Below are 14,250 nucleotides of genomic sequence, written 5' to 3'. Positions count from 1 at the left end.
TATTTTTCTTCCTTCAAAACACATCATCATCTCTTTATTCTCCTCACATTATAATTTATTACATTTAAATCAGCCACTTATTCTATAGTGTGTATTCAGTGTAACATATATGAATTTTTGGAATTTGTACTACAATATTTCAAGTCTTCATGATATAGGGGCAGCTGGCTGGCATAGTAGATAAAGCATTTGCCCTAAAGTCAGAAGGACCTGAGTTCACTTGAGTTCAAATCTGACTTTGAACATTGGGCAAGTCACTTAACACTAATTGCCTCGGGAATTGAAAAAAAAAAAAAAAACTGATTGATTGATCAATGAGATTAATACCACCATTGATGCAAAGTGCTACTCTTCCATGCCTTCGCAAATGATCATCCTGAGTTGTTGTGGCAAATGGCCAACTTTCTAATGTTTAGCCTCTGCAATTTAGTTTGCATTTGAAGTTTTCCAGGCTGGTAGGTAGGTCCTAACAAACTTTGATCTCTGCAGCTTCTTCATCTTTAAAATGGAGATAATATTTTATTAAAGATTAAAAATATTTTCTTAAATATTAAAGTCATATGATTGTTGTAAGGCCAAAAATAAATATATTTATAAAGAGTGATATGGAACAGAAATTACTATTCAAATAAAAATAAATCCTACCATTATCCTAAAAGAGATTTTAGTAGTCTATTAGATGTGAAATGGAGCCTGTCAGGAAAATTCTAATATATTTGTTAAAGATAAAAATAAATACTTGATTTGTAAATTAAGTTTTCTACCATTTAATGGTGATACATCAAAATTTATTAGCATTTGGCCTATAATTATTTATATTATACTTAAATGTGGTGGATAAAGAAAAGAACTTTGAGTCAGGTGGACTTCATTTAAGTTTTATCTCTGCTTAGTAATCCTGAGTTAAATATTTAATGATTAATCTCAGTCAAGTCTTTAAGATGACAAATTAAAGAATAGCTATGAATCTTCTGTGGTGGATAAAGAAAAGAACTTTGAGTCAGGTGGACTTCATTTAAGTTTTATCTCTGCTTAGTAATCCTGAGTTAAATATTTAATGATTAATCTCAGTCAAGTCTTTAAGATGACAAATTAAAGAATAGCTATGAATCTTCTGTGGTGGAGGAAGTTCCCTCATTGTGAGTGCCTTATAACAATAATGTCCTAAAATGGTCCTATTTATGGTCTTCTTGAAATGAATACCATCAACATGATCAAGTAGGGTATTAAATATATGGCATGAAGAACCTGAGTTCTAAAATCACACTTGCAACTAATCAGTCATTCAATTTATCTGATCCTCAATCTCCTCACATATAAAATAAGTATAACAAAGGAAATGGAGTTGCTGAGCTTAGAATAAAGAAAATCTTGGTACAAATCCCACCTCTGATATTAAAATACAGAAATATCTAAAACTCTTTGACTCTGGGGTTTTAGGAAGGCAGGGCCCTGGATCGTAATATTTTTCCTAATGAAACACCACTAAGAATAAGCAATGGTATGAAGACAAGTATTTGGTAACCAAAAGATTGAATGATCTTTAAAGCTCTTTTCATCACTTGGATTTTATGCTTGTTATATATAGAATCTTTTATTCTTTTATGACAACTTTTATGACATTTACTCTTGAAAAAATTAAAATTAAATTTAGCATTAACATGTAATATTGTGAAATGAATATTTCAATTCAACATATTATTAAGCATCTATTGAGCAATAGGCACTAATCCAGGCACTAGAGATAGACTACAATCTGTATGCACAGTGCTATTCCATTGATCAGCAGTATTTATTTGATTCTAACTTGTTTTGTGAAGGACTTCCTTGTCCCTTCTGACAAGCTGTCTTTTTTATTTTTATATTCTGTTTGAAGCTGGACATATGACATAAGAAGGTGGTGTTCCCTAAAAGACTATGATTTTTTAGTCAATGACATAAGTAGCTCCTTTCTTACAATCTCCAGAATAATAATTTTGAACAATATAATTCACTAAATTTCTACTATCATGATTTAGCTAAAAGTCCATTCTAGGTCTCTGATATTAAATAACAAATAAATTACTATCACTAATAAGATTTCAAGGGTATGACTTCATCAATTAACAGTTTTGAAGAAAACAAGGAAGGAATTTTCCCCCATTTAACAAAATATTACATGGCTTATATTCAAATATCATTATCAAAAATAAACATTGCTAGTTCAGTAGAGAGATGTTATTCTTTCCATGAGTTGTGTCCAAAATCACATGCCAGAGAATGCATACTATCACATCTACTTTTATACCAAAAAACCAGACTTTTAATGTAGTCTAATGATCTATAGTTACTATTTAGATATAGTATTGAATCAATTTCCCTTCCAAATGTCATGAATTCTAGAATGATTTCCCTTGTCTCATAATGGTCAAATGCATGTAAAAGGGACACAAATTCTTATAGCCCATAAGTACCAAGATGTAACATTTCAACTTATAAAACATATCCAGAAAAAATTTTAGAGAACATTTAGTTCAATTTCGTTATTCTAAAGTATAGCAAAAGTAAAATTACTTTCCTTAAGTCAGATAGCTAGTCAGAAGTAGAGTTATCATTAGAATCTAGATTTACTGTCTCCCATCCAAATACTCTCTTTAGTATATACATCTGGAAACTTAATGTATCAATTATCAATTTCTTCTACAGATATGATTTATATAAAAGGAAAACATGTTTCTCAAATATGACTTCAAATATGGCAAATTAGAATTTTTTTTTTTATTAAATTTGCACAGGATAAGTCGTTAATTTTAGTATCCTTCATCAATCAATTCGATGCCTGCTATGTACCAGGCTGTTGTTTTTTGTTCTTTATTCTCTAAGAGGCCCATGACCTCAGAGAGATGATGTAATGACAACTAAATTGGATTTCAGTGAGGAAGGGCTGTGTAATGTCACCAAACTCACTTTCCCCATCTGTATCCAGTGGCCAGATATAGATTAGGACTAGAGATAATCCTGGATGCAACAAGAGACTTTAGCCATTTTAAGCCAAGGTTTTCAACAGATCTCAGTTTGACTTAAAGTCACATCCATTTAGGGATTAAGACTAGGTAGAAATTGAAGCAAAAAATGGCTTCTTTCACCAAGTTAAAAAAATTAAATAGAGTTTTAAGACTTGAACCCAGGTTCTCTAACTTCAAATTCAGTACTCTCTCATAGATTTAATGTTCTATGCTGGCACTTTGCTAAACTGAGGATGACACAAAAACTAAACTGTAATAGTCCCTTCTTTTACATTCTAATATGCTTAGAATATACCCAAAAGGGATGTAGCAGCAAGGTAGCACACAGGAAAGAACATCAGTCACAGAGTCAAGAAAACCTGAGTTCAAACCTGAGCTCAAATATTTACTAGATATGAGAGAAGAAAGGAAGGAAAAGAAAAGGGAAAGAAGGAGGGAAGAAAGGAAAGAAGGGAGGAAGAGAAAAGGGAGGGAAGGAAGGAAGGAAGGAAGGAAGGAAGGAAGGAAGGAAGGAAGGAAGGAAGGAAGGAAGGAAGGAAGAAAGGAAGGAAGGAAGGAAGGAAGGAAGGAAGGAAGGGAGAGAGGGAGGGAGGGAGGGAGGGAGGGAGGGAGGAAGGAAGGAGGGAGGGAGGGAGGGAGGGAGGGAGGGAGGGAGGGAAGGAAGGAAGGAAGGAAGGAAGGAAGGAAGGAAGGAAGGAAGGAAGGAAGGAAGGAAGGAAGGAAGGAGGGAAGAGAAAAGGGAAGGAAGGAAGGAAGAAGAAGGAAGGAATCTAGTAAAATATAGATAGTAAGCAAGAAGCAGAATCAGGTTCTGTGATTTTTGAGCTAATGTTTTTTTCACCATCCTAATCTCATGAAAGCAAAAGGATAATATTTGACTTATCAATGCATTAGAATAGAATGTATGGAATATGCATGTGTAACATAATATAAAGTAATAAATACATTGTACTTTTTTCTCTGTTTGAATCAGCTCTATATAAAGTATAAATACATTGTACATCTCTTTGTTTGAAGTACCTAAGTGATGGATTTCCCCACTCCTTTTCAGTCTTCATATTATCCAAAAGGCAGTTCAAATGTCATCTGTATTAGTATTCAAGGACTTGAATCATTATAAATGTAGCTCAAGAGACCTTAGTAAGCTTTGTAGAAATAGATTAGCAACAGTTAGTGTCAAATAATCCTTAAGCCAATATGATTTAACCCATACTGAAATTTCAATATGACCATGAAATCGAATATTTCCTCTAATCCATCATGACCAAGAGGAAAACAGACTGCAAAGAATGAATTTGGCCATTTTTCTTAAAAAGTGATTGGCAACATCAAATCAAATATACTTCTTTGAGAATTACTAAAGGATCACATATGACTAAAAAGTAAAATGATAGTCTTAATAGATCATAAATTTCTACAAATTTTACAAAAAAAAATCTTGGAATGTATAAGTTAAAATTAAGTAAACCTTAATTTCATTATTTTATAAAGGAAAAAAATTCACCACTGTTTTAGACTACAGAGTTAAAATATTTCAAACGTATCTAATAAGATTATTTCCTTGACACCAATTGTTATAAAGTACAATTGGGGTACACAGGTTTGTTTGTTTGTTTTTTTAAGACTTTGCTTCAATTGTTTTAGACAAATAAATTTCATAGATTGTTTGGTCTCCTATTAGCTTAACAAATATTTGGTATTTCATGGAACTTACATAGTTACGTTCTTGAAAAGTCTCATTACAGTGGCAGTTTTATTCAAACATGCCCACTTAACATTAAGCTGTTACAATGGTTCAACACTTCTTAAGGTTAAAGTAAACAAAACTTTCTGTGGATGGTTCACTATGTTCTTCAATCCATGTGTCTATGTCTATGGTTCACTGACATCTCAAGATGTCTGGATCTTAAGATGGTTTGTACAAGACACAAAAGAAACACACAGTAGCTTAACTTTTGCCCCTTAACATAATAGTTTCCTCTAAGATTCCAATTTTCTCTGTGTTCAGAGACTACAGTAAACTAGCAATTTCTAAGCAGCTTTGTTCATGAATCAAAGGTCAAGTTCCCTTCAAGTTCCCAATTATGATCTCTACCTTTGTATAGGTTTTTGGGGATTTGACAGGTATGTCCACATCCATTCGAACAACATTTCTTGACTCCGGAGCATTCATTGTCGATTTCACAACTTTCCACACAGGCAGCTGCAAAACCACTGGCCTTCTCTGGTGCTGGACAGTCACCTTGCTTCACTGACAGAATGTATTTGAGGAACTCACAGCTAGTTAGACATTCATAGTTCTTCTTGGGGAAAAGAGGCTAAAAAAAAAAGAAGGGGAGAAAAATGCGATCTTCAATTAAAGAAAAAAAAAGCTTTCCAAGCCCTATTGGAAGGATTATTTCCTAAAGCTTTTTCTTGAGAATTCAAATGTTTCCCTTTTTGTTGTTTGCTTGTTTTAAAGAATACTAATCCAGCTCTCAATTCACTATACCACATGCCTATTTAAAGATGACAACATGAAAAATACTTTGTACTAATTCACTGAAAGAGGATGGATTGGGGCTCAAGACAGAGCTTGTACCTAAGCTACTTTGTTCCTTTGGGCTTCATAATTGCTAACTGTTTGAATTAAATCATTCATAAATTTGGAAAGGGCTATCTAATCCACTGCTCTGGAAAATACTGTATTTGTTTTTTTTTTTGTTTTGTTTTGTTTTGTGTGTGTGTGTGTGTGTGTGTGTGTGTGTTTTTGTTTTGTTTTGTTTTTTACTATTGTTATTGACTGCAAGCCACCCAAAATATTGCATAAGTTGTTTGCTCAGAAAACAATTCACAATGGCTAAACAATTTTATTTAAGGGATTCTTTGAATCATGCAAAAGAAAAATAATACTTAATTTTATTCCCTAGAATTTATAAAATGCTTTAAAGGTTTGAAACAAACTTTACTAATATCTCATTTTATCCTCACAACATTGGGAGGTAGATACTATTATTACATCCATTTTTACAAACAAGGAAACTGAAACAGACTAAGATTGTGACTTGCATAGGATCATACAGCAGTGATTGAAATCTAACTTGAATATGTCTTCCTGACTCCAGATCATAGCCTCTATCCACTGTGACACCTAGCTATATCTGTACTGATAACACTAACTTGTCTTAAAAAGTTAATTTAACAGATTCCAATCCTACTCATTATCTGGAAGCAAACTAACATGTTTTATTAGTTAAATAATTTATTCTCAAAATACAATATGTGTTTTAAGTACAAATAGATATTTAACCCAAATTCTAAAAATAAATAAGTATTTAAAATATTATTTGTAACATAGTCAGTGTAGTACTAACATAGCCATACTCCCATAAATTTTGTCTGTCATTAAATTGCCTCAACAGTAAAAATATTAGTTAGCCATATAATACAAGTACAATTTTTAAACGGAATTCACGTATAATCAATTACCTATACCTTAATGGAGATGGTCAATTCAATGCTTTAGCTTTAAAATCTAAATACTTTCAAATCTAAAAAGAACTGAGTATTAAACTTTTGGAAATCTAGGCATCTATATTTTCTAGAGTTAATTGATTGGGAATAGCTTTGAAAAATCTAATACCCATTTTGCTATACTTTTTCTCATTTAATCAAGGATTATATTCAAAACGTTAAGACTATTATACTCCTTGAAGCTTAAGTTATTATATAAAAATCTAATACTTTATCTACAATTATGCTACAGTAGAGTGATCGATAAGTCCACATTTAAAAAACAGTGGTTTACTATGACTTAGTTGTGGTTTGCATGCTTTAAATAGAAGGCATGAGGCAAAATAATGGATTTAAATCAATAAAAAGAAATGTACATAATGACAATATTAACTAAAATAAGGCCACCTACAACACATGAATTATAAATATAAATGTATCAGATCTCTAACTATACAAAATAAGAGATAAATAATATTTGACTGTTACCTAATTGATATTTGAAAATAATATTCATTGATTCAACTAAAATTGTTTCTTTTCAAATTAACAGCTTAGCTAGTGGCAGGGGAACATGGGAGGGAAAAGGGCCATAATCTAAATTTTGAAATCACAAATTTGCAGCTAGTTACTTAGGAAACTTTATAGCTCCTTCAGGCTTAATCTGTCCTCAAGGCTTTCCTCTCTCTATTTTACAGCTTTTTTTCTGTTAGAGCTGCTAAATGTGCAGCTCTTTATTACTGGCCTTTGAAGTTCTGAATTTAGATGCAGCCCAAAATTTCTCATCAAAGAAGAATGTTAGCAGAACTTGAACAATGATAAAAAAAAAAAAAATTTCCAAAGCTGCCTCTTGACAAAATGGACACATTGCATGTATTAAAAGAAAACTGTTGAATATTGGATTCACTCACTCTGACCCTGTGGTCTAAATTTTCCACATATAAAAATTGGGATGTATTTACTGATTGCTGACTTAGAGACCACAGCAATTTAATTAGTCCTATGGTGTGATGAAACCAATTAAATTCACACTTTTTTATATAGTACAAGCTTTTACACACAGAAAGCTAAATATGTATAATCGAGAAATCAAACAACAGAGCACGTAGAAGGTAATTGTAATGCAGTGTAGAAATAACCATAAGAAATTCATATACACTTTTAGTGTCAAATACCCTAAAGTTTCATTTCTGTTGCAATTTGGCTGCAAGATACAAATATTTCAGACAAACCAGAAGCCATTAAGTTTAGAGAGAAAAGATGGGGATGAATGACAGTGATTCTGTTTTTTAGCTGTCTTTCTCCATGCTTCACTTTGCAAGCAGCAAATTTTAAGGGAAACATGTGAGGGCAAGAATAGTGCTTTAATATACATTTTATATCTCTTCTAAGATTAACACAGTGTTTTGCATACATTAATTAAGTACTTTTAAAAAATGTTGAATTGGAATGGGCCTTGTCTTAATAGTAGAAAGTAGTAGTAGTAGTAGTAGAAAGATTAGTTTTAATTTGTTAAATTTATTTTTTAATTTTAAATTATTTTCTTAAAATAGAAAATAGAATTAGATTCCTAGTAAAAGTAACTGTTTATTACTGTGGATAGAGCACCAGGCCTGAAGTCAGAAAGACCTAAGTTTGAATTCAGTCTTGGATATGTACTAGCTGTCTTAGACAAATCACAACTCTGTCTCAGGTCCTCATCTGTAAAATGAACTAGAAAAGGAAATGGCAAACTACTCCAGTCTCTTTGCCAAGAAAACTCCAAATAAGATCACGGAGAGTTAGAAACAACTGAACAAACAAACAACAAGAGTAACTTTAACCTTTGTGGACTTAGACTTTCTAATTTTAGAATGAATGAGTTGAACAGCTAGTTAAAACAAACCTTGATCATCTAGATCTCTATAATCCCTATAATTCTAAATTATGTGATGCAAGCCAAACATTAATATTTTTTATTGTTGTTGCTTTAAAACAAATAAAAGATTGTTATGTGAAAGAAGGATTGGATGTTTGCTGCTTGGTCACAAAGCACAGAATTATATTAATGGATGTAAATTGAAGGGATCAGATTTAAGCTTACTTTTAAACAAAGTGCTCTTTAACAAATTAATAGAGTCACAAAATAAAATGGGCTATGTCAAAAGAAGTACTATATTTCCCTCTATCAAAGGTATCAGAGGATATTATAGGGGATTCTACAAGGTACAAATTGGCCTGGATGACTCATGATGTCCCTTTCATCTCTTAGATTCTAAAATTAAATTATGGCTCTGTGATACCTGGGTAAATTTCTCTGCATCCCTCATTGGCTTCCTTCCTGTACCCTAAGAAGTAACTAAAGTACTTTATACATGGTACATATTTCTGAGTACCATGAATAGTATCGAAATGTGTATATGTGTTAGGAAATACTTAAATGTGAATAGGAACAGAGCAGATGGACAATAGATGGTCCAGGCATTCAGTGGATTAGTACAAAGCTGTCTTTTCCACATGACTTAAGTGATAATGAGAGTTTTGTAGTTGAAAGTGTGGTATATAATGTAAAACCCTCATTCTTGTAGAAGGCATAAATAATTATTGGCAGCCATTGGAATATACATTGCACTGAACAGGGGAAATTTGGGTGGTTAATAATTATCCTTCAAATAGCATTTTTTAAGTTTAAAAACTAATTTCCTCAAAAAAGAACATCAAGGGGAATGGAACAGAGGTATTATTATTGTATATAATATTATATTGCTAAATTAGACTCAGAATTTGGGCTATAAATTATCATATCATGATCATGTTCTTGAAAAATGAGCTACAAAATTTACAACTCAGGAATGAGAGACCTAGAACTCAGGTCTGTTGATCCTAAATTCAGTGTTCTATCTATTACAAAAGCCAAAATTTAAGAATTTTTCTCAGTTCCAGGCAAATTGTTATTTGCACGATAACAAATAAGTGAATTTTAGTAACAATAGTATAATAGTTACTATAGAGATCATAAAATTAGGCATATGTGTACCCTAACAAATTAAATTAAATGTACAAATAGTCCACATAATTTTTAGTAAGAAAAGCTAGAGAAAATAAGTCTTTTCAATACCTGGAATTAAATGAAATATTTATATAATGAAATACAAGGGTTTAATCTATTTCCTTCTAATTTTTCATTTGATGTTACATCAGACAGTAAAACTTTCTAATTTGTTTCGGAAACAAATAACAAACTGCAACTAATTTTATTTAATTTTATTTGAAATAAGCAGTTTTCCCCCCAATCATTTTAGAGTTTTGGAGAAAAAAATGGGTCAGAAAAATAAAATTGGAAAACTCACATTCCTAGTGAGTAAATGCCTTATATATAAATCGTACTATCTTCTATCTTCAATTTGTTTCTCTCATGCCTGAAACCTTTCACTAAGAGAAATGTAAAATATTAACTCTTGGCAAAGTGACTGGAGTATTAGCAGTCTCCACACTTTTTTATGTTGCATTATCAACAAAAACTAATGAACATATACTGCCAACATATTATTTTCTTATTTTAAATTTCCATACATACTAATGGAATCAAACTAATACTTGTATAATTAATAAAATTTATAGAAAAGTAGAAATGAAAAAAAAAGATAATTATAAAGATGAAAAAGCATTTAATCCTGAAGCTATTTCAGATGGTTGACTATGGGAGTAATTTGATCAGAGCTTCATTTTAGAAATAGAATGGTCAAGATGAAAACCTATAAAGAAACAGATAGTTCAACTCTTATATATGTACTCCAGTAAAACCCTGATACTCTTCTCAAATAATGATCAAGAAATCATATGAAGAACTATTGTAAGTGAATTTTCCACCCCAGAATTTCACATAAGATCATTTAGAAGCCAAAGAGAAATAGAAAAGAGTGTTGCCAGGAAAGTCAAAACGAGAAACTCAAAGCTATAACAGAAACTGGCCAAGAACAGGTAAACCTAAAAGGCTCTGTGTTTGTAGAAAACAGTTTTAGAGAGATTCACAGAATGTTCAGTAAGCCATCCAGTGAGGATCTTGAAAGCTCTCAGAAACAGAAAGTAATGACTGCTACCATAATCAGACCAGTACTCCAGGTCCAGAAGTTCTAAGGTCATTGACACTTCTGAGATAACAAAGAGAACCCTGAAGATCCATCATACTGTATCTCAAAAATCAATGGGCATATTACTGTAAGAAAAGTGCAATGAGAATACATATCCAGAAACCAAGAAAAGACCAAGCAAACCTAAAGCCATCCTATGCAAATTAAAATAATAATAATTGTTATTATTATTATTATTATTATTAAAAAGTGATCAGTATTAAGAATTTGTGTAGATCTAGACATTCCCCCAAAATTGGAGTGATTTACTCTGCAACAACTACAAATAGAGACTCTAAATAAAAAAGTAGATTTTTTTGGAAAAGTAGACTTTTAAAAGAACTATATGTATAACTAAAAGAAATAAAGCAAGAGATTTAAAAAGGAAATAAAACTCTAAGGAAAAAAATTGGAAGAGGAATAAATGGCTTAAAAGAGAAAGTGGCAAAGCCTTACTCAAGTAATGGACTGAAAACTAAAATAGATCAAACAGAAATAAATGACTTTATGACAGAGCAAAAAATGTTTAAATGATATTAACAGATTGAAGAAATATACAGAAATGAAATTTGATAATAAAAAGAAGTGATTTTGAAAACAATTAAAGGAAAAATAATTTAAGAAGCATTGGATTCCATCTGGAAATTTGCTTTTTGTCTTTCATTCATGCAAGTGAGTTGGATTTAAATGAGATAGGGCTGTGCAAAGTCACCAGTCTTACTCTCTCCTCCAGAGCTATTATCTGAGTCCAGTGGCAAGATATAGATCAGAATGGTAGTGGGAAACCTTGACCTTTTTAAGCTGCTGGAAACTTCCACATTTCAAGAAATCATACATGAAAACTGCTTAAATCTATAAAGAGCAATGCGAAGATAGGAAGAATCCATTAATCATCTCCTGAAAGAAATTCTAATAGGAAAAGCCCAGAAATATTATGGCCAAAATCCAGAGATTAAATGTCAAAGAAATAACAACCCTTCAGGCATCCAGAAAGAAGTAGTTCAAGTACCAAAGAACAGCATTTAGGACCACACAAGACTTTGCAGCTTCTATAATAAGTGAGAGAAAATCTTGGGATACAATGTTCCACAAGGCAGAAGACTTGGGATTATAATCAAGAATAATTTACCCTGAAAAGCTTAGTTTGATCCTATGAAGGAAAAATAGATCTTTTTTAAAGGAATAAAAGACTTTTAATTGGTTCTAATAAAAACCATAGATGAGTGGGAACTTTGAGATATAAAAATAATAATTCAGAAAAATCTAGAAAAGTAAATTTACTTTAAGCATTTTTAAAGAACTCTTTTAATGTAATGCTAACATTATAATGAGGGAGAAGAAACAAATGTCACTTCAGAACCTGAATGTCTTCAAAAGGCATTGAAAATACTGTATAAGAAAAATTTTGTGGTTCTGTTCTGGGGATTTGAACAGGTGAAATAGAAGAGAGGATTAAAAAGAATAAACTAATAGACATTAATATGAAGGAGTAAGACAACTGAAGAAAATTAAATGAAGAACATACAATCATGGAGGAGGGCATGTATGGAGTAGATATTAGAGGAATCCTACTCTTATATGAAACAAAGGTAGGTTTCTTTCACATATAAATATTAATACTTAATGTATTAAGACAAGTGAAAAAGTAGGTATGAGGGGCAGATTAAGAAGGAAGAAGCTGGGAAGCTGGGGAGTGAAGAGCTAAGTGCAAAGTAAATTTGTTTATCCTAAAATGAGGAACAAAAAAAAAAAAGGAGGAAAGCAAAGAGCATAGTTCTGAGATTCCTCTGAGATAATTAGGGAATGACTGAATATACTGTGGTATATAAAGGTAATAGAATAAGATGGTACTTTAAGGAATAAAGAAATAATCTCAAAGAATCATAGGTAATATGAACTGATACAGGACCAGGAGAACAATTTATATAAAGAAAGTGATATTGTGAAACAGTAATAAAAATAACAAACTTGAAATCTTAAGAACTCTGATCAATGGAATTACCTATTATAATGAAGAATATTCTGGGCGAGAGAATAAATAATACTTATGTCACCTAAAAATAAGGGTTATGAAACTTTTTAATGCATAGAAGACAATGGAAATCAGGAGAATTTTGAAAGCAACATGTAAAAAATATTATATATATATTTAAAAGCATAGGGGGAGCTAGAGGGTACAATGAATAGAGCACCAACCCTGAAGTCAGGAGGACCCAAGTTTAAACCTGGCCTTAGACACAACACTTCCTAGCTGTGTGATCCTATCACTTAACCCCAATTGCCTCAAAAAAAAAAAAAAAAAAAAAAAAGCAAACATTCATTGTTTCAAAGAAAATCCTATTTTGGTTTCTACCTTTATGAAATGTTCTTTTTTGGTAATTTAAATTCAGAATAAATATTTTAATAAATCTAAACATTAGGTGATGAGGACCTTTATAAGTGGGTAGAGAAAGGAAACTGAAAAGAAATATTTTAGAAGAAATTAAAATTTTCAACAGAGGATAAAAAAGAAAAAAGGCAAGATGACAATATCATAATCATCATCATTTGTTTTCATCTTTTCAAATAATGATATTATAAAAATAATCCTCCAAAATTTAGAATGGTACCTGAAAGACAATAAATGCGTAATAAAAGAATTGTTGCTTGACTAATTGATTTGTCAAAGGTCATTACCATATCATCTTTGTAATTTAATGTTCTGCAGATTATGGCATAGGTACATAAAATAGTTACTGTCTCTAATTAAATAAAAGGTTTTGGATATGAGATAATTTTCTATACTTTAATAAAAGCATCTATGGAAATAATTATAGGAACAATATCTCTAGAAAATATAGCCTGCCCCACATGATTTTTATTTCTCCTGTTGTCTGTTTTGAAATTTTTTCATTCAAAACATTGGCGATTATGAATATTTGTTATAACACCTATTTTTAAAAAGAAACATTGCTCTTAAATTGTAAAATATTATGTTCTGATGGTTGTGGCAAGGTATTCAGTCTGTGATAATCATTTTGTTTCAATTGATTTTTTTTTTTGAATTCTGAAGGATGTTTTGCTAGATTTTTAGTGGGAATTAAGTTTTTTTCTGTCTAAAGTATTTTTAAAATCTTCAATAAATTTTGCAGATAAGTAATCCATAATATCTGGTGGTAATAATTTGATCCTAAATTATTATCATACCTCTTTTCCTCCTATTCCCACCATTTCTATAAACATACCTACATTACAAGGTACCGGTTCAACAATTCTATGTTAACCTATTTATTGAATTCAATTGAATATGATCTGTGGAGAGCCCTTTTATTTATGAGCCATTTCATATGCTACTTCCATAAATGAACAATTTTTGGTTCCATTCAGCAAATCCAGTCATGTGTATGGGTTGTCAGCAGTGAAATTGAGTGAAATAATGAAACTTATAAAAATATCTCTGTTGGTTTTTTAACATATTATCATGTGCTCTGATGACATTCATCAATCTGCTTCCTCTTTTTTGGTGAAGAAATATAGTTGCTTTAGTGTAATACTCCAAGTTTTTCTTTAATAATATATGTAAAGGGCTAGAACTGAGCAGATGCAAGGTAACCTAGCACATAGGACTAATTACCATTTAGACAATTCTCTATTAACATATGCTT

General features: G+C 31.3%; 1 protein-coding gene across 1 annotated transcript in view; it reads right to left on the bottom strand.

Moving 5' to 3' along the window:
• ANOS1 (anosmin 1) overlaps nucleotides 1-14,250 on the bottom strand; it is a 172,416-nt gene that overhangs the window by 69,726 nt on the left and 88,440 nt on the right. The window contains 1 exon segment of the mRNA XM_074302020.1: nucleotides 5,101-5,323. Within this exon segment, the coding sequence (XP_074158121.1) occupies nucleotides 5,101-5,323 (223 nt within the window).

This window comes from Sminthopsis crassicaudata, chromosome 3 (assembly GCF_048593235.1).
Source record: "Sminthopsis crassicaudata isolate SCR6 chromosome 3, ASM4859323v1, whole genome shotgun sequence".
Taxonomy (NCBI): domain Eukaryota; kingdom Metazoa; phylum Chordata; class Mammalia; order Dasyuromorphia; family Dasyuridae; genus Sminthopsis; species Sminthopsis crassicaudata.
The sequence above is the reverse complement of the archived record's forward strand: the minus strand, read 5'-3'. Positions and strand labels throughout refer to the sequence as shown.